General features: G+C 39.5%; 2 protein-coding genes across 6 annotated transcripts in view; both read right to left on the minus strand.

Annotated features, from left to right (window-relative positions):
• Window positions 1-977: 977 nt before the first annotated feature.
• On the minus strand, window positions 978-19,996 carry LOC141554160 (uncharacterized). 5 transcript variants are annotated; one of them, XM_074285770.1, is made up of 5 exons: window positions 19,863-19,968; window positions 12,256-12,341; window positions 6,909-7,035; window positions 5,954-6,049; window positions 978-4,109 (listed from the first exon to the last, which is right to left on the minus strand). In XM_074285770.1, the coding sequence occupies exons 2-5, from the start codon at window positions 12,271-12,273 to the stop codon at window positions 1,834-1,836; spliced, it is 2,517 nt and encodes an 838-aa protein (XP_074141871.1). In that variant the 5' UTR covers window positions 12,274-12,341; window positions 19,863-19,968; the 3' UTR covers window positions 978-1,833. The 5 variants fall into 5 exon arrangements, with proteins under 5 accessions (XP_074141871.1, XP_074141872.1, XP_074141873.1 ...); XM_074285771.1 differs by lacking the exon at window positions 19,863-19,968 and adding an exon at window positions 19,513-19,860; XM_074285772.1 differs by lacking the exon at window positions 19,863-19,968 and adding an exon at window positions 13,560-14,392.
• Window positions 19,997-20,740: 744 nt separating this feature from the next.
• Window positions 20,741-24,516, minus strand: part of LOC141554161 (KRAB domain-containing protein 5-like) — a 30,981-nt gene continuing 27,205 nt past the window's right edge. Inside the window, exon 5 of the mRNA XM_074285777.1 lies at window positions 20,741-21,387. Within this exon, the coding sequence (XP_074141878.1) occupies window positions 21,341-21,387 (47 nt within the window). The 3' untranslated portion in view covers window positions 20,741-21,340. The remainder of the gene's footprint in view (window positions 21,388-24,516) is intronic.

Consider the following 24,516-nt stretch of genomic DNA (forward strand, 5'->3'; position numbering starts at 1 on the left):
TTTATGAGGGCTAACTAAACTCTTTCCTTTCCATCTACAATTCTGTTGGGTGTTCAGGATGGCTGATACATTCCTTTTTGCTCTTCAGCTTCCTTTTGGGTAAGGTCGTCCCCCATAAGTAAGTTCCTTGCACAAGAACTCGTGGTTTTTTTTTCCCCTTAATATAGAAGATCCAGAATGTCTTAGATCCCTACCCTGAAGATTTGTGTCTACCCAAGGACTTCTTCAGGAGGATCTTGACCCTCCCTGACATCGGACACAGAGCTTTAAATTAAAAGAGTTTTCATTAAGTGAACCTGTGGAATGAGTGCATTTCAGGCAGGATTTAAATTCCTGGAGATACATAATGGAATGTCATATGTGGGAAGATGAAGAAAGCCATTTTACCTAGGATATGGAGCTCAAAAAGAAAAATAATGTTTAATAAGCCTGGGGAGTTGGGTTAATTCAAGAGTATGTAGGGCTTCTGTCTGCCAGGCAGAGGAATTTGTACTTGATCTTGGAGCAGCTAGACACTAGCATGTCAGGAACCCTGCTTAGATTGCTTTTTCCATAACAGATTTTTTGGCCTGCTAGATTGCAAATCATCTTCCTGAGTTCAAATCTAGCCTCAGACGCCTACTCAAGCTGTGTGACCCCAAGCTTGTCACTTAAGCCTGCTTGTCTCAGTTTTTTCATCTATAAAAGAAGCTAGAGGAGGACATGGCTAACATCTTTGCTAAGAACGTTCCAAATGATGGTATTAACAGATGGAAATGACTAAACATCAACTGCAGATCTTTAAGACTGGTGACCACTTACTGCATATGTCATAAATGGGATATATGCTGAAGTCCCTTCTAACAATGAGGTTTTGTGATTTTGTGATATCAGAGTTCTCTGAGATGGCCAAGTCTAAGAGAAGATGAATTAGGAAAGTAGAGAATCAGAAGCAGCATTCAAGGTCTGGAAATATAATATGGAGTCTGGAAAAGCCATCAAAACATCAGTATATCTTTATTAAATTCTATGAGGAAGAAACCATGCCTAAAGTTGACAGTACAAATATGAAAGTGAGCCAGGTCCTGTGTCAGTGAGTTCTCAATCTACCACAGATGATATGAAATATTCCAGAGCATAACAGGATAAAACCAAAAGAAAGTGGAAGTGATTTAAGGAGAGGGTTACAAGAAAATCAGGGAATAAGAAATATCTAGGAGAGTGGGAGGGAGAGGAGAGGGAAGAGAAAACATTGAATGATACAGAGACTGAGATTGTTAAAAGTCCACATCATAAATAATGGCTATTATTATTGAGTTCATTTGGTCCCCATTATTAGAATGAAAAAGAAAAATAAACCCATCCGATCTTGGTTGCACAGATTGATGTGAAGTTAGACTTTACTTAATTTGGTAATCCATATTATGTCCAATATCTGAGATTGTCTAGTTAGCATCTTTAAATTAAGTAAGGCGAGATAGTTTTAATATCTCACTCCATTCCATAAGTTCAGTCTTTTGCTTCTCCATGTCCCCGGGTACAAAATATTTTGTTCCCCAAAATGCAACTGTTTAATCAGTAGGACTGCCTAATGTGTTACATTAGCTTGATCCTGTGAAGTTATTTTCATGTAAAATAAACAGCATTTTAAAACGTCATGTCCAGTAAGACTTCTACTGGGATCCCTTAAGTATTTCTGTTGGTTGAAAACATTCTCACATTTTTTACATGTAGATGACTTCTTCCATTATGAAACATCTGATTTTTTTTAAGGTTTGAGCTGTACAAAAAAGTTTTCCAACATTTATTACATATAAATACGGTTCTCATTTTTTATTTGGTGAAGATTGGTCTTCAACTCCAGACTTCTCCAACATCAGGACATTCAAAGGATTTCTCTCCAGTATGAAGACTTTTATGTTTATTAAGGTATCCCTTAAGGCCAAAGGCTTTTCCACAATCATTACACTGATAGGGTTTCACACCAGTATGAATTTTCTTATGTGTATTAAGTCCTTCATTACAACTAAAAGCTTTTCCACATTCATTACATGTATAGGGTTTCAATCCTGTATGAATTTTCTTATGTTTATTAAGGTGTCCCTTACGCATGAAGGCTTTTCCACATTCATTACATTTATGGGGTTTCACTCCAGTATGAATTTTTTTATGTATATTAAGGTGATGCTTAAGGCTGAAGACTTTTTCACATTCATTACATTTATAGGATTTTACTGCAGTATGAATTTTCTTATGTTTATTAAGGTATTCCTTAAGAGCAAAGATTTTTCCACACTCACTACATTTATAGGGTTTCTCACCAGTATGAATTCTCTCATGTTTCCTAAGATGTCCCTTATGCCTGAAGACTTTTCCACATTCATTACATTTATAAGGTTTCTCCCCAGTATGAATTGCCTCATGTAAAGAAAGGCCTATTTTAAAGTTGAAGCCTTTTCCACATTCATTACATTTATAGCGTTTCTCTTCAGTATGAATTATCTTATGTCTGTTTATGCCTTCATTAGAGCGAAAGGCTTTTCCACATTCCTTACATATGTAGGGCTTCACTCCAGTATGTATACTTTTATGTCTAGTAAGGTGGTCCTTAAAACTGAAGGCTTTTTCACATAAATTACATTTAAATGGTTTCTCTCCAGTATGAATTTTATTATGTGAAATAAGGCTTCCCTTCTGCCTGAAAGCTTTTCCACATTCCATACACTTATAGGGTTTCTCCCCAGTATGAATTCGTTCATGTACAACAAGGTCTCTCTTACAGTTGAAAGCTTTTCCACATTCACTGCATTTGTATGGTTTCACTCCAGTATGAATTTTCTTATGTCTATTAAGGTATCCCTTATCCCTGAAGGTTTTTCCACACTCATTACATTCATAAGGTTTTTCTCCAGTATGAATACTCCTATGTGAATTAAGGTTTCCTTTAAGGGTGAAGGCTTTTCCACAGTCGCTACATTTATAAGGTTTCTCTTCAGTATGATTTTTCTTATGTGAATTAAGGCTTCTATTCTGCCTGAAGGCTTTTCCACAATCATTACATTTATAGGGTTTTTCTCCAGTATGAATACTCTTATGTGAATTAAGGTTTCCTTTAAGCTTGAAGACTTTTCCACACTCATTACATTTATAAGGTTTCTCTTCAGTATGATTTTTCTTATGTGATTTAAGACTTCTATTTTGCCTGAAGGCTTTTCCACATTCAGTACATTTATAAGGTTTTTCTCCAGTATGAATTCTCTTATGTGAATTAAGGTTTCCTTTAAGCTTGAAGACTTTTCCACACTCATTACATTTATAAGGTTTCTCTGCAGTATGATTTTTCTTATGTGATTTAAGATTTTTATTTTGCCTAAAGGCTTTCCCACATTCAGTACATTTATAAGGTTTCTCTTCAGTAGGAATTCTCTTATGTTGACCAAGATATTGCCTCTGGTGAAAAGCTTTCCTACCTTTGTTACTTTGTTTAAAAGGCTTTTCTTCCTGAAGATTTTTCAGATGAATAGTATGATATGGATTGTAGCTGGAAGTCTTCCCACATTCCCCAAGTTGATGACATTTCTCTCCACTACAAATTCCTCCATGTTCAATAAGGCATGAATTGATATGAAGGCTTCTGAGACATTCATTGACTCTATGAGATTCTCCTTCAGAAAATACTCTATGGTAATGATTAAGTTTTGAGGGGTAACTGAAAGAATTCTTGTACGTATTAAACTTATACAGTTTCTTGACCATGGAAATTCTTTTATGTTTAATTAAGTGTGTATACCATTTGAAGCCCTTTCCAACTCTAAAACAATTATGAAAATATTTTCCTGCAGAAACTTTTTGTTTTGGAAGAGGAACTGAACTGAGTTTTTTTCCAAATTGGAAAAAATATGGAACACTGAACTTGTGAGACATGTTTTTATTCTTCACTATTAGTTGTCTTTCCAGGCTATTTGTCTGCCTTTCTAATCCAGTGTCATAATTCCAAATTTCTCCCAATTGGGAATCCCAGAAACCATACATTTTGAGTCTCTTTGTGAATAGCTTTCTTGTGGAAATGCATTGCTCTGGAGCTGAAGCTGAGTCCTTGGTTTCACATTCTGTTTTCTCAACAGGGGAATCTAAAAGAAACACAGCAAAGTATCACTCACCACCCATTACTCATGGTTGTGTGGGAAAAAAAACGACTTTAGAGTCCATTCAGTCTTTCTCATGAGGAAAAAGGTTGAAAAATTTGGACAAAGTAGAAGAATCATGGTCACAAAGGAACTAAAGCCAAAAAGAGCTGAGGGGAAAGTAACAACTGCTTGTGACCTCTAAAACATTTAAATTTTCAGAAATGAAAATAATAATTTTCAAACCATAGAGAGTTATATTTAAAATTGATCTCTGATAACACTGAAAAAGAGATAGTGATTGAAGCTTTGATTTTATGAAGAAATTCTCTAGATTTCCACCTTCTCTAAAAGCTATAGCTTCAAAACTAGTGAGAACACTGAAAAGTCAGATGTCCCTTCCATAGTGCACAGAGCATTGAGGCTCCAGGCAAGAACTCATCTTCCTGAGTTCAAATTTGGTCTCAGACACTTTCCAGCTGAGGGACCAGAGTCCCTTAATCCTCACTTAATCCTGTTGGTCTCAGTTTCCCCATATGCCACATGAGCTGGAGAAGGAAATGGTACACCATTCCAGGATCTCCATCAAGAAAACCCCAAACAGGGTCACAAAGTAATGCACAGGACTCAAGTCCTCAATAGAAAAGGAGCATTGAAAGGTGAAGTGAATAGTCCAATGTCACATTAGTAAGTGTTAGAGGCAGTCCCTGAATACAGGTCTGCTAACTAGGAAGCTGGTGTGCTTTGTACTTGGTAATACATCAGACCCTTAGAGCCTGCTTTCATGTCCTATGTTCCCATGTTCTAGGAAATTCTCTAAATTTGATGAGATAGAAAGTCAAAGTGTGAATACCAATTGTGACACTTTTTAGGGAGGTGGCCACAAATAACTTAAAATGTTATGGATTTTCACAGCCCTAATCTGTAAAATGGTAATAATACAGACACAATTCATCTCAATTCTGGTAAAACATTACTAAACCTGCTACCCAGATATTAATAATAATAATTATTAAAGTCAGTAATGATTTTAAAGGTAAATTTCCATGAAGTCGGGCAAATAGAAAACTGATTTTATATATCCAAGATTGGATAGGTCAAGGAAGAAGTGGATATGAATTTAGATGTCATCTTTATAGTGTCTCTCAATGAAAAGAATGGGACACATATGGAGCGAGATGAAAACAATTTTTTTTTCTTAAATAGAGGTCAGACTTAATTATACTTGAAAATTCTTTTCCCTTTATCTCTCATAAAAGACTGTTCAAAGAGAAAAAATAATCTAAGGATTTAAGAAGAGAAAACAGTCATGTATAAAGGATGAGATCCTGCATATGGTTAGAAGTCTACAAGAATTACAGCTTTTTATGAGACTAGAGAGAAATACCAGGGCAGATTTACTAGAAAACCATTTCTTGACATGAAAGGTGAGGTTACAGGAGGAGTGCAAGAAGGACAACCACAGCTCCTCTCCTCAGGCCTACGGACCTTGAAAGGGAGCTCCAGGCCCAACATTTCCAAGGTACCTCACTCTAATGACCCAGCCAAGCTCCTGTGGGCAGTGAGTCCTGCTGCCCCTGACTAGATTTCTGGGTCAGGGGTTTGCAGCTGCATCTGACCCTTTGTAAGCCCCTCTGAGGGATTTCTGGGCAGAGATTCATATGTCAGAGGAGTTTGCCATTTCCTTCTCTACATCATGTCACAGATGAGTCCCACAAGGTTAAGGGACCTTTCCAGGGTCTCACTGCAGGGAAGTGTCTGAGATCAGACGAACTCAGAACCCTGAGGCTCCTTCAGTCCAGGGCTGGCACTCGGGAGACTGCACCCCTATCCACCTGGTTATTACTCACCCTCAAAAATGCATCTGGGATCTTCTTCCCCTGATAGCCAGGGGGCTTCATGTCTCTCCAGACGAGAAATCACAGTTGGTTTAGTTCTTGGAAGCCCTGCTCAAGGAGAAATAAGTAGAAAGTGCTGAGAACACAGTCCTGGTCTCTCCCTACAGAAAAGGGGCAGGTCTGGAAATGTCAGTGGAGAAGCATCAATGACCCATCAAGGAAGTTTCCCTCAGCAAATGTAAGGGAAGGGATAGAGCCTTTGGTGCAGACACAGGACAGATGGGATCACATTCACCCATTCCTAGTCTGTTGGGAGAAGTCTGTCCTCCTCTGTGGGGCTTTATGGAGAACCTGAACCCTGGCTGAGTAGAGAGTATGGAAGGACAGCCTGCAGGGCTGCAGAATGAAGCTACTGATTTCCAGCTGGACAAAGAAGGACTTTTTGTCTGGGAAGAGTAATAACTGTTCACAAACTGCCCAAAGATCTGAGGCATGTAAAAGATATTTGTGTGACTCTCCCTACATGTCCAGCAAACTCAAAACTAACCAAGCTCCTCAGCCACCCACAGCCATAGACAAATGGAATTCTCTGACCTTTCAGTGGCTCACATGTGATGTTCTCCCTGCCATCTCTGCAGTTACCATCGGATGCTCCCCCAACTCTGCCATGTGCTGCTCTTTGCCCTTCAACTCTTGCAACCTTACTTTCCTTCACAGCTTAGTTGAGATTTTGCCATCTCTAGAATGAGGCTTTTCTTCATCCCCTCTAGCTTCTATTGCCATTCCCTTGGAAATTACATGTTTTGTACTTACATGTACATATTTGGTATCTACTGGAAAATACAGATGCTTCATGAGGGCAGGGCCTGTCTAGTTTTTACCTTTTTTCTCTTTGTGACTACCATAGTTCCTAGTACTTAGAACTAAATAAAAGCAGATTTAATGACTGAAAAAAAAATTAGTTTACCAAGAGAGACAAAGTTCTCATAGTTCTCCAGCATCACATCCCTGTACATGTCCTTCTGGCCAGGATCCAAATAGCTCCATTCCTCCTGGGTGAATTCCACAGCAACATCTTGGAATGTCAGGAAATTCTGAAATATCACAGGATCTTAGTGTGAGATGACAGAATATCTGCTAATGCAAGTTGGAGAGGAAGGGGGGGGAAGATCCACAGAACTCAAAATGTAACACAAAAATGAAATAAAGTTTTAAAAAAGTTATCCTAGGGGCAGCTAGATGATGTAGTCTATAGAGCAGGTCCAATGCGAAAGAATTCACAAACTCTAAAGTCTGAAGCAAAAGGAAAGCTTTTCTAGGAAGACAGACTCCTGTGACAAGGTCCTATCAGAGAAATAACAAAGATTAACAATGAGAAGAACATATCTTCACAGTGAGCAGGAGTCCTGGCAGCCTTGCCAAGAAGAGAGCTCCATTGGCAAAGCAAATTCCTTGTTTGACTTATGCAGAAATTCAGAGTTCAAAATTGTCTTTTATTAGGGGTTTGAGGCTAGGGATTCCATTTAAAATCGAATGGGATTCCTTCAAAGTTGTCAATGGCCTGGGCTTAGATTTCCAGTTGAAAAGAGAGTAATTATCTTCAAGTTTCAAGCCACTCAATAGAAATATCAGGTTGAGATCTCCAACTCATTCAGTTAGAGAATGAGACCAGTTAAGTTTGAGCTACTGGGAGTGGTCCTGGGCTAATCTTCAACTCAATGATGTGTGCAGCTAGTCCTTAGCCAAGATTTCCAACAGAATGAAACCACTTAATTGCCCTGAAGAGTGGGTCTCTATCAGAGGAGAGTTTCAGAGTTCACCCCCATTGCTTCCCCCCAAAAGTCAAGGGGGACACAATTTGTATCAGTACCCCCTGGATAGCTGGAGAACAAAAGGCCTTAATCATGGTGAGGAGAAACTCCTGCATGGCTGCTCACCCACATGGCTCATTTTTCATTTTTCAGAGCAAAAGGAGACATAAAACAATGGGAGGTCAAATAGTTAAAGGATTGAAACATGAAGGGAAAGATCATAAGCTTTTACAGTTAATCATGTTAAAAAAGAAGAGTAAGGACTAAGAAAAATAAGTTAAGAGCATTTTTACAGGATGTTTATAACAATGCGCCTTGATTCCACGACAGCCCCCAAATCAATATTAGTGAATGGGAAGCCATTGGAGAAACTTTATACAAAGTATATAAAGAGAAAAGCCCTCAGGAGGTCTCTTCTAATATTCTCTCTTTGTATAACATTATAAAAATTTGCTTATCAAAACCAGGTGAAATAGAGGTAAGAATAGAACTCTGAAAGTCATTCTTGATTAAACAAAAAGGGAAGAGAAGTCTCCTAAGAATAGACTATATTGACTGAAGGACTAGATACTATTTATTATCTTACACTGAATAACATGTCCCATACCTCAGCTGACTAATTTTTTTCTTCACAACATAATTTTTCCTCAAACAAAGAAGAACAGAAAAGGTTAAAGGGCAAGCTCTGAGACCCGGCCCTCCCATTATAATATGTGATGTGGAAGGATGTCAGTGGGACATGGAGGGTAATAATTTCAGGCTGAGGTTTTCTTTATATTTTCACATCGAGAAGACACATGGATCCAGGAAAGGTGTAGCAGCCCTGTCCAGAGCATGAAGATAAAAGAAGACTCGTAGAGGCTGACCACAGCCAAAGGGGATCAGGCAGCATGGTTCCTGCAGCTGGCTTCAGGGCTGGCATAACTTAAATTGGGAGAAGGAAAACCCAAAACCTTTTGGCATATGATAGAAAGCCCACCTTGGGTGAGAGTAGTTGGATAGGGAGAACACATTCCTGGAGTTCTCTTGCATGGTAATGGATCTCAATATTTAGTTAAGGAATTTGGGATTAATAAGCATGGAGGGGAGTCAAATAGTTCAATAATTAAGTTTAATTTTACTGCATTTACTAAAGACCTTCCCCTATGTGTTACTACAAATACTAGCTTTGACAGCTGTAGTCTGATAACAATTTCTTCATTTTCATTATAGAGATGACCCTTTTCACAAGCTTTTGGACAGTAGGAATGTTGCAACCCTCCAATTGTGTAAACAAGGCTTTAAGTCTGTAGTACCACAAACCACACAACATTTCCTCAATCTAACAACCACCGTTATGTGTATATTGGGACAGAACTATGAAACTCCCAATTGGGGAATCCATATATCATCCTGTCTGGATCGGGACCTATGGGACTCTGAAGAAGCTGAGCCTGTGTTTCTGGACTGCAGAACAGAGCAAAGACTTTCGTCACACAATCTGGAATCAGACTTATGTGGCCTGGCTCATAATCGCCATATGCATGGAGGCCACCCCAAACCAAATTGGTGGGCAAATAATCATAAGGGGAATGATCAGGTTTGGAAAATCACATTACCTTTCACTCCTATAGAGGGATGTTTTCAGAAGAGAAATAAGAATATATTATATAATGCTACTGTGCAAGCATGTTTGGGGAATGATTATGCTTTCATGTAGGGAGAAATTGGCCAAATGACAATAACAAAGATAGAAGGAGTTTATAATTTTACTTGCAGGGAATGCAAGGTTTCTGAATGCATAGGAAGTAGTAAAGTTAAAAATAAAAAAATAAGGAAGTAGTAAAGTTAATATCAGTATTATGTTTGTTATTATGAAGAATTTATTTAATATGTTACCTATACAGAGTGATAATTGTATCACACTCCAGCAGATCATTTCTTGGAGAACATTGAACATATACTCAGCAAAAGCAGAAAGAAAAGATGTATTTCATTTGATATAATTGTATTAATTTCTATTTTATCTTCCAGTGACTCAATTGCTATGTTTGTAACTGATGTAAATTATGTCCCCCTTTAACCTTTCGGGGGACCCTGAAACTTGGTCTCCCTTGGAGGGGGAGGGGAGGAATTCCTGAGCCTCAAACTCTCCTAGACTCTTCTGTCTATAAGGGAAACTCCCAAAATAAGTAATCTCTTTTCAATTGGAAATCTAGATCTGGGGTATAGTCAACATTGAGTGGCTCAAACTCCCAGTTAAGTAATCTCATTCAATTTTGAATTGAATTGAAGCCCCAAGATTCAGATGGTTAACAAAAGACAATTCTGAACTACGAATCTTTGCAGAAGTCCTAACAGGATTATGACCACTGCTGAAAATATTTTCTTCTCAGTGTTATAGTCCTGACAGGACCTTGCCCACTAAGAAGTCTGTCTTCCTAGCAAGCTGGCTTCTTAGTGCAAATAATCCCATTCTTCCCCACAAATCTCATACCTGTATTCATTGGGATTTGCAAATTCTTTGGCAAAACCTGCCACTGGCCAAGGGGATCCCATTGCTGTTAGGGGAGCTCTTACACTCCATTCTCACTCCCCATCATAACAACTGTTCAAAATCAAGTTGTTCAAGCTAATTATTTGCATGAACTAATTCTAAATTTTTCTAACGGGTTGGCTATGCAGAATAAAATTAATAAGGAGTTTTATGAAGCTATAAATCAATTAAGGGAGGATATCCTTGAAACAGAACAAGAAGTGGAAATATTGAGGATAAGACAAAAATTGTGTGTGATTACAGATTTACTACTTTCTGTATGATTAATAAGGAATACAATGAGTCAGAGTGGGAATGAAAAAAAAATTAGAAATCATCTTAATGGATTATGGAGAAACTCAAATGTTACATTGGTTATTGAAGATCTTCAAAAATTGCTGATATGTATAAAGAATCACATGAAAATCTAGAACCTGACCAGACTGCCCAAACAATTGCTGATTGGATGAAGAGAGCACAAGGAACATTCAGTGCCACTGGGCATGAAATTAAACTCAGAGCATTTACTGTAATTTTATTTATATGTAAATATGTATTTATATGTATCTGTGGACCTACTCTGGAAGGGTGTTTTCTGAGCATAATCAAAAAGGATTGTAGAGAATATCCTCAGGCAGAATCTTAGCCAGACTTCAAGACCTGAGAGCACTTCAATAAACACAAAAAGAGGGAGATGTAAAGAACTCCCAGGAAGCTAGAAACTTCAGTAACTGGGAAGTTTCCCTCCTCCTAAGATTAATCAAGAATGCATTTAAACTTGAAATCATGGGAAAACATAAAGTCCTGGCACAATTACTGGGGCACTGTGAACTTTAAATAAGATTGAGTCCCTAGAAACTAACAAGTTTCAAAGTTAGATCATGGAAAACAGAAACCAGAGTTAATTACAAAATAATATTTTTCATAGTAAGATATATAAGTAACATAATTTCTCTCAATAAACAGCTCTGTTGAATTATTAGCAACCCTGTCTCCGTCTTTTCAATCACCACTAGCCCATTTGTATTGTGCTGGCCACAACAAGAAGAAACCAACTTTATTTTAGTTTATTATTACCATCTGAAAGTTGAGTAGGTCTTGAAAGGCAAACCTGTTTGTAAACTATTTGGAAATTGACTACTCAATGCATTTATCCATTCCATCTCAGCAAAGAATATTAGAACTAAGAAGACTTGGTGAGTCAATGGACACTATGGGAGTGGAGCTGGGTGTGAAGGAGATGATTCCAAGGTTGGAATTCCAAGATTCCAGTGACTGGAAGAAAGATGGCTCCCTGAAAATGATGGGGGTTGAAGTCCCTTTAAGAACCCCCCCCTTGGCAGACCTTTGATTTACAAATCCTGGTCAGTGGGCTTTCCCCATCCCCCACAGGATCTGAGCTAACTTGGGTTTTCCCAACCTCCTTTGATTTACAAATCTTGGTCATGGAGCCTGTCCCAGCCCCCACTGGATCTGAGCCAACTTGGGGAAACCACCCACAAGTCCCTTTAGGTATAAAAGAGCCAAACTGGAGCTCTCTCTTTGCAGAAGCCCTTCCCTCCAAACATGGTATCCTTCCCGCCATGTAAGGGTTCCTGCCTGCCCAGGGACCACCTCTGGCCCTGGCATCTTTCTACCTTTAACTTTACTTCCAAATCCCTACAATAAACCTTTTTATCAATCTAGGTTTTTGGGCCTGTAAATTCCTTTTAAAGAGGACTCTGCGCCATCATGCGACTATCTCTGCGCCAACCCAAAAGGGGGTTCCCCTTCCCTAACTCTCATCACAAAGAAACAGGAAGTCTGGAAGAATGGCAGGTGGGGAACAGGAGAAGGTGAGTTCTATTTTGGACATGTTTTTTTTGGGACAGCCAGATGGACATGTCCAGCAAATGGACGTGACACAAGGGGCACCAGGAGACAAGTTACGTCTGGCAAGGTTGTTCTTCCCTAGACTCTTCCAACCTAGACATGTCTGTACTTCTTACCTTTCTCTTGAAGGTCATGGCCCCCCAAAATCATTCCTTCTCCACTGTTTCCTTGAGATTCTGACTTTTTCCAAGGTTTGTCTACCCTAGAAAGATGGAAGAGTTATCTTAGAATGGATTCTTGCTTCTCATGGTATAAGGTTAATCTAGGTTCAGAATTTGCATTCAATTGGCACAGACTTAAAGGGGTTAAGTACAAGTTGATTACTGCTCAGAACCTTGATTTGAAGAAGGCATAAGCTTTTACAGATCACTTTCAGGCTTACAAAGCATTTTGCGGAAGAGGAAACTTGTAAAAGAAAAATAATAGACAATTTAACAGGCAGCATTACTGAAGAAGGGCTCCCCAAAACTCTAAAAATCCTTGAAGGAGAAAATCTCCTTCAACTCTGCCTCAGTGAGGGACCCCACTAATAGTGGGACAAATAGTTTCATTCTGTTATCTAGGTGGGGTCGGTTCAGTCCTGAAACTCATTGAATTCTATTCAAATTCCATTCCAAGCTGAAATCCAACTTGTAGAACTCTACCCATTAGCCCCCATCAGGTTGTAGCTAAAGCTCTTATTATAAAAGAGCCAATCTAAAAATGCTCTCTTTGCAGAGGTTCCAAACATGCCATGCTATGCCAAGGAGCCTCTGCCCACTGGATATTTTTTTCCAGTGTTATCCTCTCCTCATCCTCACCTATTTCTCTAACCAGACTTTATGCCTCTTTGTCAGGATTTCTAACCTTACTTCCCAATACCTATAATACATCTTTTTTTTTTTTTTTTTCCTCTGAGGCTGGGGTTAAGTGACTTGCCCAGGATCACACAGCTAGGAAGTGTCTAAAATCACATTTGAACTTGGGACCTCCTGAATTCAAGGTTGGTGCTCTATCCACTGCACCACCTAGCTGCCCTCCCAATAATATATCTTTTATCAATCTAGGTTTTCAGTCTGTAAATTCCTTTGCAGAGAAACTCTGCGTGCCAGAAGGGGATTCCCTAAAACTCCCTACCCTTGCGCCAAAACCCAAAAGGGTGTAGGGGAGCTAAACCTCTTCATTTGGTTCCCTGAACCCCAAACCTGACACTAGACCCTATCATTTAACTCCCTGACCACCTGAAACTCTAATCTCATTTTGGTTCCCTAAATCTAGACCTTATCATTTGGTTCCCTACTAAAGGAAACCCCAAAACTTAAACTGCTAGGGAACAGGATAACAAGAGTCTGCATTAATCTTATCAATGTGTACCCTGCATGCAATGCCCCATTTGTGTAAGCAACAAGTATGTGTGAAAACAAATCTTGTGCAGCCTGACCTTGTGGTCTATATAGCTGGTTAGTTTTTGGTCAACACACTCTTGGGAACTGATGCTGAGGTTCTCGGGTGTGTGTTTTTCCTGGCTGATTACAGGTCTGGAGTACGTTCTGTCGACAGGTCAGAGCAGGCATTGAGCATGTACCAGATAGAGATAACCTCCATCATCACAAGGGTTGGGCTCCGAGACACACAAGCTATACTATACTCATACTTGTTGCTGGTGCATGTGGGCAAGAGCAGAAGAGAAGGATATAAGTACAGGACTACAGAGAGAGAAAGACAGGACGATGTAACCAAGCAATAAAGCTTCTTAACTGCATTGTGGTGTCTGTCTACTCTGGCATATCCGGAGATGTCCAAAGGTTGTAAAGGTGACGATAACTGTGGGTAAGTGCTCAGACCTCCACTAGTGTCAGCATGATGAGAGATAGATAAGGGGGAACCCTGTTTTGGTCGGCACAAAGATAGTAAGATAGTCCCATGACGGCGCAGTGTCCCCTGTAAATGAATTTATAGGCCCGAAAACCTAGATTGATAAAAAGGTTTATTGTAGGATTTAGAAGTAAAGTTTAACTGGGAAATGAGTATAAACTGTGAGCATTGTTTTTTGTTTTGTTTTGTTTTGTTTTTCTTCCCAGATTATTTTTACCTTCCGAATACAATCCTTCCTTTGCAACAACAACAACAAAATTCGGTTCTGAACATATATATTGTACCTAGGATACATATTTAATATGTATGGGAATGCCTGCCATCTAGGGGAGGGGGTAGAGGGAAGGAGGGGGAAAATTCGGAACAGAAGGGAGTACAAGGGATAATGCTGTAAAAAAAAAAAAAAATTACCTATGCATATGTACTGTCAAAGAAAATGTTATAATTATAAAAATTAACCAAAAAAATTTACAAAAAAAAAAAAAAAGAAGTAAAGTTTAAGGTAGAAAGACACCAGGGCCAAAGGTGATCCCTGGGCTGGCAGGAACCCTTATATGGCCGGAAGGATACTATGTTGGGGGAAGGGCTCCTGCAAAGAGAGAGCTCCAGCTTGGCTCTTTTATACCTAAAAGGGGGCTTGTGGGTAGAGTCCCAAGCTCCTGAAGGGCTTTCAGATAAGGAAGAAACTGTTAGTGGGGTTTGGGGAAACCTGAGCAGATAGTGGGGACTGGGAAGACCCAAGCCAGCTCAGATCCGGTGGGGCTGGGCCCTGATATCACTGGAATTCAAAAGGGTGCTTTTTGATCAGGACTGTGAATCAAAGGTCAGCCATGGGGGTTGGGGAATCAGAAAGTTATCTTAAAGGGATCTCAACCTCCATCAAGTTTTGTACCAGCTGAGGACCCCAACATTAAGCCTCATTATCACAGTAATAACAAAAATAAACAGGTAACATTCATCATCACTAATTTGGGAAACAGCAACTCCTGAGTTTTCTGAGGGAGCCAGTCAGAATGCACCCTGAAGAGGGGAAAAATCCCAGGCAAGGCATCCCTTCCTGGGTGAAACTCCTAAATGTCTACCCCTATGTGAGGTTCATATAGGCTGAGAACAAAGAAGGCCCTGTGCCAAGTTTATTGTGTGATATATGACGATGTAATAATAATAAAGATCCTAACTCAAATTGCTCAAAGGCATGATACAAAACAAAAAGTTTCTTTATTTCAATTCTCAGGAGAAGTGGGGCAATCTTTTCACCAGAAAGTCTGGAACTTGGAAAGCCACTTTTATAGAAGTAATGACCATAGTTATATAATCAAGGTTTACAGACACTTTATTTGCTCATACATCTCATGTTAATTCTTTTAAAATCATTGACCAACTCGATCTCTATTCCTTATTTGTCTTTGGAATACAGGTGGGCTTTTTGTGGTACCAGAGTCTTGGTTAAGCAATAAATATTTCAAAATGTTATTAAGAAAAAGGGGTCCATCTTGCTTCAAAGATAAATAATCAATTAAGAAAGTGGGGTTAAATTAAAGGTTTCTACATTACTGAGCTAATAACTAAGGGATTGGGTCTGTTTCCAGCTTTTCTCAATCAATCAGATAGGGATGGCCAGGTTAGAGGCTTCTTAGGCCATTAAAAAATTAGGTTTTTCTCTATGCAGTTGAGTAAAGGTCAAGGGGTTATCTCTTAAATGTTTCCTGCTGGAGGAGCAAGTCTTTGCTACTCTCCCAGAGCCTAAAGATTAAACTGAGCCTAGGCTCTGAGTCTTGAATTACCCAAGGCTATTATTCAGAGAAGTCCTCAGTTTCCCTGTTTCACATATTACCCACCCTGGACACAACAACTTCCCAGCTATGGGTCACCATAGGGGAGTAGTTCCTTCATTCCTTTAAGCCATCTGGTTTTGTTCAGGGAAATGGCCAGGTTTCCAGGGTGAAACACACATCAAGGCTCAAAGGAAGCCCTTAAATCAAGCACAAGGAAAAATGGCCTGCTCTTCCTGTGCTTCTCAGTGTCTCATCCTCATGTTCTCAGTACAGGGTTATACAAAGGGACCTGTTTGACGTTCATGGAGATTCCTTACAATCCCAGAAAATATTCCAAGGCCATGGCTAAGACTTACTAAGATCTCTTACACAGGGTGGCCTGCTACCAGTACCAAAAGTCATTACCAGCTGAGCAAGAATTCTCGTGCTTCAGACTGTGGAGATTTTGCCAAAAGGTGCTGGGATAAGAAACATCACTTTCCAACTTGAGAACCTGCACACAAATGCCCTTTGATGCCTAAAAGAACTGATTAGCTAAGCCAGCAAACAAAGCCTCTACTCATATTGAGATCTTTAGTTATATGTACACATACACATACAATAAATACTTTGATAGAAGAGAGAAAAGAAAATGATAAAAGGGGGATAGAAAAAGAGAACAAAGGAAAAGAATTAGAAGAAAAGAACACAGAGAGAAAAGTTAAAAATATTTTAAAAAGAGGACAAGTAAAAGAAATGAGTAAAGGAAAAAAGACAAAGGGAGCAGAAAGAGAAAGAGAAAAGTAAAAACTCTGGAAGAACTGACTCCAAATCCTATCTTAGTAGGATCTGTCATTCACTAGCTCTGTGAGCCTGGCCAAGTCACATTACTTTTCCAGGCCTAAGCAATGAGAAGGCTAGATTGGAAGAACTCTTATCTATATTCCTTCCCCAGGCAGGTATGTGAGCACCAGGCCTGGAGGCAGGAAGACCTAAGTTCAAATCCAGCCCCAGATAATTAATAGCTGGATGACCCTGAGGCAAGTCACTTAACCCTACTTGCCTCAGTTTCTTCAACTGTAAGGACCCTTTAAATGGGCGGACACGGTGCAACAAGAGATTGAGGCCCGGAAGTAATTTCTGTGGATATTAGGACTGCCTTGTAGGTGGGATCTTGGCCACATTGAGATAGCTTCCTAATGGGTGACTCTCTCACTGATTGGCTATGTGTGTGACCTCACAGGCCCTATATAAGCCCACTGCACACAGCAGTTGCTCTCTTTAACCTGGCGCTCTTTCACCTGGTTCCCTAGCCTGGGTGGCCAAGCTGAGATGGATAGCCAAAAGAGGTAAGTATTTTGGTAGTGAACATGTGGGTCTTCTGACCAGGTGTTCACTCGGGAACCAACAAGTCAGGGCATCAGTCATGGCATTATGTGAGTAGGTATAATAAAGGCTTTTAAGATTACACATGGCTGTTCTTGAGCACGCTACCGGTTATTAAACTATAGATTCAAGAGATCATGGCCAGAGACCTTTGAAGGCCTCAGAGGAGGCGAGCCAGGTAGAGTTCACACTGTAAAGGTCAGTGGTCAAAAGTACTCTGTTGGGCCTAGGACAGACTAGTAATTGTAACTGCCAGGAGGGCATGTTACATTCAACTGTAACATGAAGATAATCATAGCTCCTAGCTAAGTGTCATTGTGAATGGAAGAATATTTGTAAAAAGCACTTGGCCCAGACATAGTAGCACCCATATACTTACTTGCCTTTAGTTCATCTTAAAAATGGGCATAACAAGGACATCCATTTCTCAGAGTTGTTGTGAAGATTAAATTAGATAATATTTCTAAAAAGCACTTAATACAATGTCTAGAATAAAGTAGACACTCCATATATATTTATTCCCTTCCCTCTTAACTCATCTGAAAAATGGGGAGGAGAATAATAGCATCTACCTCTCAGGACTGAGAGGACTGTGAGAATTAAATAAAATAATAATGTTGAATACTTTACAAAACTTTTAAGGTCGTTAACTGTCATGTGTCCAGCAAAACATTAGGAAGGATTCAAAATATGTAACAATAAATTTCCATTTTAAGAAAGCAAATATAATAACAGAAGACATAACAATATGAATGCACATCTTTTCTGTGCGTCCTGTAAGTTATTCTTTTGTTCTCTACTGTCCATTTTGTACCTTATTCTTTTTTCCCCTTTCACTGTGTCCCCTTCTCCCAAGCAGGCTGCAAGCATGGACATATTTATTACACATATACATGCAACTATATCTCCACAGGCATCCAACACATATATCTATATAGACATTTACACAGACCTGAATGCATACTCACACACTCACACACACACACACACACACACACACCTATATACACACTTAAACTTACATGCATACATACACATATAAACACCTATCTGCACCCCTCCACACACATGAATATATCTATAAACACATATGTATAATACAATTACATACCCATCCTCATCCCCCACATATCTGTATATACTATATGCACACACATGCAGATTTTATACACACATATCAAAATGCACTTACATACATCTACATGCATGACACAGGTATACAACATTTATACATCTACATGTAGACATATACACATATATTTATCCATCTGTACTCCTCTTTCATATATCTGTATACACATTTATACCCATACATACCTACCCTCACACATTTACGCAGAATACAATATATAACCACATGCATGCACAAATACATGCATGAATACAAGCAATGTCACACATATGCATAGACATACATATACCATCCCCACATTAATACATGTACACAAACATTTACATGTATCTACATGCATGCCCATGCATGCATACATTCACACATTTACACTTACACATATAAGCCATCAGGACCTACACATACATGTATCTATATATACCTAACATATACATACACATATATAAACATCCACCACTCCTTACCCCCATATATATCTATAAACTCTTCATGCATACAAATATGTATATATATACGTACAAATATCTATCCATCTGTGGACCACACACACACATATCTATAACACACTATAATACCTATAGGCACAGACCCACATATATCCACATACTTATGAAATAGTTACATCCATCTGTACACACAAATAGAGACACACATTATACACATACATTGAAATACCACCTACATCTACATGCACACACACATATACCTACACAAAACACATGTATCTCCCGTACTCTACTTGTATCCATCCACACCCCCTCATACACATACATGTCCATGTACACACACACAGACATGTACACACATACACACGCGGCTAAACCAACCAGCATTGTGTCAGGGCTGACACAATGTACATTTCTCTCCTGACGGAACTGTTCAGTTTCCCTGTCAGAGAACAAGGATGCCAAGGCCTCCCTTGCGGTTTTCTAACAATCTCTGCCGCGGCTCCTGTTACAATGTGGCTGAAAGTCTCTTCCCCGTCCCTGCAGACTCTACTTCTGGTGTGTTTCACTTGCGGGGCTATTCCTTACCCTCCCCCACCCAGGGATCCCTCCCTTCCGTTATCGCACTCCCTAACCTACACGCCTGGTCCCACGCCGTAAATCTGAACTTTCATCTTTTAAGGTCTTTATAAAGGGTTAGCTTTATCTTTCACGCTCACAAAAACGAGTAAAAGCGAAGCCTTGAATCTCCATCCCTCCTGACTCCAAGAACTCCACCGCTCTTTTTTACCCATAACTTACCTCAGTAAGGTGTCACATCTATGTCCCCATAGTCCCACAGAGATGGTGAGGGAGGGCAGGGCCTCTTTTTGCTTTTTTCAGAGGCTCTAATCAACGCTTACTATTGGGTTCTTTACATTTTTCTTTCGGGCACACAACAGGTGCTTAATCAATGCTGTCTACAGCTGGTTCTCAGGGACGCAGTCCACCCCCGTTATCACTAGAGAAAAAAGTGGGGCTCAAGGGACTAGCTCAGTCATGGACCAGACAGCCTCGGGGCAGAATTAGAAGCCTGGGTCCTTGGGTTCCATTTCTCCCTCTCCCAGCTCCGGAGCCGTCTCTCAGCCAGAACGCTCCCCACAAATACTCACCCCCCAGGCTGGCAACTTTCCCCAACCTCCGCCTAAGTGGAAAAGGATGAAAATAGACACCTCCCACTGCGCCTGCTCAGAGGTAGTGTGGTCCTTGCCAGCATCCGTCGGAACCCGAGAGTTCTCTCCTCCCTTCTGGGAAATGTAGTCTGGCGGATGGCGGACTCAGACTGTGGTTAATAGTCTGGCGGCGCGCGTCAGGATTGATGTCAGAATGCTGACATCTAATCCATGGGCGCTTCTGATGCTGGGACCTGGATGGGAGGGGTAAAGCCGGACACCGAGAAGTGGGTAAAATGTTTCCTAGATAAATACCCAATTATTCTGGAGCTTCTAGAAACTCCGTGTTCAGCTCTCGCTCTCAGTCCAGCAATAACGTCATGAGATGCTCCTCTCCTAGACAGCCCTCTAGTCCTAGCGCGCATGTATACAGGGTTTTTAGTCTGCCAAGCGCTTGTGGCAGTGATCTAATTTCTCCTGTCACACGTGCGGAAGCGGAGGCAGTGTATATGTGGGTGGGAAACTTTGTCCATCACTGCGCAGCTATGATAACCTTCAGCATCACTAAAGCTCAGGAGGAATAAATGCAGACTGGCAGAGATGGAGTCAGGTGTAATCATCACTCAATCATTAGGCACTGACTGTATGACGTGACAGAAATATCGTTAATATCAAATACATCTTATTACCTGTCATTTTTCTCAATAATCCCAAAATGTCAGAATTCTAGTAACATCCTCACTTTTCTACTTTTTAAGTTCCATGGTCAGAAGACAGGAAGACTTATTTTTCTAAGTTCAAATCTTTCTAGCTAGATTACCCTGGACAAGTCACTTCACCCTTGAATTTCCTCATCTTTAAAATAGGCTAGAGAAGAAATGGCTGACTGCTCCAACGGCTTTTCCCAGACTAAACATTTTATCTCCCTCATTTCTTCTGGATCTGGAGAGCTGGATAGTGGACTACTAAAGAACTTACCAACTAAACTCTTTCCTTTCCATCTACACTTCTGTTGGGTGTTTAGGATGGCTGGTAAAAGCTTCTTGCTTTTCAGATAGCTTTTGTGTAAAGTCTTCCCCCATAAGTAAGTTCCTTGGAAAACACAAAAATTCTTGTGTTGGCCTTTTTCTTAACACCCAGAGTTCCTGGAGGTTTATGTCTACCCAAGAACTTTGTCAGGGGGTTCCTGACTCTCACTGATGTTGAACTCAGAGCTTTAATTAAATTAAAAGAGCTTGCATTGTTAAGTGAACCTGCAGAATAAGTGCATTTCAGGCAGGATTCAAATTCCTGGAGATACATGAGGGAATGTCTTATGTAAGATAAAAGAAAGCCATTCTGCCTGGGATATGGAGCTCAGAAAGGAAAATAATGTTTAATAAGCCTGGGTTGCTAGGTTGATTCAAGACGGTGAAGGGCTTCTGTCTGTCAAGTAGCGGGGAATTTGTACTTGATCTCAGAGTAGCTAGTCAGGGCCGCTAACATGGCAGAAACTGGTTGAAGAAATCCAGGCAGGGTGTTTGACCTAAAGAAAATGTTGGAGCAGAAAAAAAATATGATGGTATTTGAAGGTCTATCACATACAGGAAGAAATCATGTTTGTTCTGCTTATTTCTAGAAGGGAGAACTAAGAGGAACCAGACGTCCCAGAATGACATGGTGATTATAAAAAGGAAATTTTTTTTCATGCAAGGAATACGTTCTGGTAAATTTGAGCTCTCTATAACTATAAAACACTGCTCAGATTGCTCTTTCCAAAACACAGCTTTGGACCTGCTAGATTGCAAAGTGGATAGAGCACTGGACTTGAAATCATCTTCCTGTGTTCAAATCTAACCTCAGACACCTACTAGCTGTGTGAGACCAGGCAAATCACTTAAGCCAGCTTATCTCAGTTTTCTCATTTATAAAAGAAGCTGGAGGAGGACATGGCTAATATCTTTGCTAAGAAAATTCCACAAAATTTCAGCAAAGTGGCAGGATACAAAATAAATCCACATAAATCCTCGGCATTTTTATATATCACTAACAAAATGCAACAGCAAGAGATACAAAGAGAAATTCCATTCCAAACAAATGTTGAGAGTATAAAGTATTTGGGAATCCATCTACCAAAGAAAAGTCAGGAATTATATGAGAAAAACTACAAAACACTTGCCACAAAAATAAAGTCAGATTTAAATAATTGGAAAGACATTCAGTGCTCTTGGATAGGCCGAGCGAATATAATAAAGATGACAATACTCCCCAAACTAATCTATTTATTTAGTGCTATACCAATCAGACTCCCAAGAAACTATTTCAATGACCTAGAAAAAATAACAACAAAATTCATATGGAAGAATAAAAGGTCGAGAATTGCAAGGGAACTAATGAAAAAAAACTCAGAGGAAGGTGGTCTAAGTGTACCTGATCTAAAGCTATATTATATAGCAGCAGTCACCAAAACCATTTGGTATTGGCTAAGAAATAGACCGGTAGATCAGTGGAACAGATTAGATACAAAGGACAAAAAAGGGTACATCTATAGCAATCTAATCTTTGACAAACCCAAAGATACCAACATTAGGGATAAAAATTCATTATTCGGAAAAAACTGTTGGGAAAACTGGAAATTAATATGGCAGAAATTAGATATGGATCCACACTTAACACCATATACCAAGATAAGATCAACATGGGTCCATGATTTAGGCATAAAGAATGAGATCATAAATAGATTAGAGGAACAGGGAATAGTCTACCTCTCAGACCTGTGGAGGAGGAAGGAATTTATGACCAGAGGAGAATTAGAGATCATTATTGATCACAAAATAGAAGATTTTGATTACATCAAACTAAAAAGTTTCTGTACAAACAATACTAATGCAAACAAGATTAGAAGGGAAGTAACAAATTGGGAAAATATTTTTAAAAACAAAGGTTCTGACAAAGGTCTCATTTCCAAAATATATAGAGAACTGACCATAATTTATAAGAAACCGGACCATTCTCCAATTGATAAATGGTCAAAGGATATGAACAGACAATTCTCAGAGGAAGAAATTGAAACTATATCCATTCACATGAAAGAGTGTTCCAAATCACTACTGATCAGAGAAATGCAAATTAAGACCACTCTGAGATGCCACTACACACCTGTCAGATTGGCTAAGATGACAGGAACAAATAATGACAAATGTTGGAGGGGATGTGGGGAAATTGGGACACTAATGCATTGCTGGTGGAGTTGTGAAGGAATCCAGCCATTCTGGAGAGCAATCTGGAATTATGCCCAAAAAGTTATCAAACTGTGCATACCCTTTGACCCAGCAGCGCTACTACTGGGATTATATCCCAAAGAAATACTAAAGAGCGGAAAGAGACATATATGTGCCAAAATGTTTGGGGCAGCTCTTTTTGTTGTAGCTAGAAACTGGAAGATGAATGGATGTCCATCAGTTGGAGAATGGTTGGGTAAATTGTGGTATATGAAGGTTATGGAATATTATTGCTCGGTAAGAAATGACCAGCAGGAGGAATATAGAGAGGCCTGGAGAGACTTAAATCAACTGATGCTGAGTGAAATGAGCAGAACCAGAAGATCACTGTACACTTCAACAACAATACTGTATGAGGATGTATTCTGATGGAAGTGGAAATCTTCAACATAAAGAAGATCCAACTCACTTCCAGTTGATCAATGATGGACAGAGGTAGCTACACCCAGAGAAGAAACACTGGGAGGGGAATGTAAATTGTTAGCACTAATATCTGTCTGCCCAGGTTGCATGTACCTTCGGATTCTAATGTTTATTGTGCAACAAGAAAATGATATTCACACACATGTATTGTACCTAGACTATATTGTAACACATGTAAAATGTATGGTATTGCCTGTCGTCGGGGGGAGGGAATAGAGGGAGGGGGGTAATTTGGAAAAATGAATACAAGGGATAATATTATAATATATATATATATATATATATAATAAAAAAATTTTAAAAATAAATAAATAAATAAATAAATTTAAGACAACTCTGAGATACCACTACATACCTGTCAGATTGGCTAAGATGACATGAACAAATAACGATGAATGTTGGAGGGGATGTGGGGAAACTGGGACACTAATACATTGCTGGTGGAGCTGCGAAAGAATCCAGCCATTCTGGAGAGCAATCTGGAATTATGCCCAAAAAGTTATCAAACTGTGCATACCCTTTGACCCAGCAGCGCTACTACTGGGCTTATATCCCAAAGAAATACTAAAGAGCGGAAAGAGACATATATGTGCCAAAATGTTTGGGGCAGCTCTTTTTGTTGTAGCTAGAAACTGGAAGATGAATGGATGTCCATCAGTTGGAGAATGGTTGGGTAAATTATGGTATATGAAGGTTATGGAATATTATTGCTCTGTAAGAAATGACCAGCAGGAGGAATACAGAGAGGCCTGGAGAGACTTAAATCAACTGATGCTGAGTGAAATGAGCAGAACCAGAAGATCACTATACACTTCAACAACAATACTGTATGAGGATGTATTCTGATGGAAGTGGAAATCTTCAACATAAAGAAAAGCCAACTCACTTCCAGTTGATCAATGATGGACAGAGGTAGCTACACCCAGAGAAGAAACACTGGGAAGTGAATGTAAATTGATAGCAATAATATC

Source organism: Sminthopsis crassicaudata, chromosome 2, assembly GCF_048593235.1.
Source record: "Sminthopsis crassicaudata isolate SCR6 chromosome 2, ASM4859323v1, whole genome shotgun sequence".
NCBI classification, from domain to species: Eukaryota; Metazoa; Chordata; class Mammalia; order Dasyuromorphia; family Dasyuridae; genus Sminthopsis; species Sminthopsis crassicaudata.

Bases quoted from the DNA above. Each gene is read 5' to 3' on its own strand.
- LOC141554160 (XM_074285770.1), bottom strand. The intron at 6,050-6,908 runs GTAAACTAATTT...CTCCTTGAGCAG, and splicing joins TGAGAACTTTGTCTCTCTTG to GGCTTCCAAGAACTAAACCA. The intron at 4,110-5,953 runs GTGAGTAATAAC...TGTTTCTTTTAG, and splicing joins TCCCAGATGCATTTTTGAGG to ATTCCCCTGTTGAGAAAACA.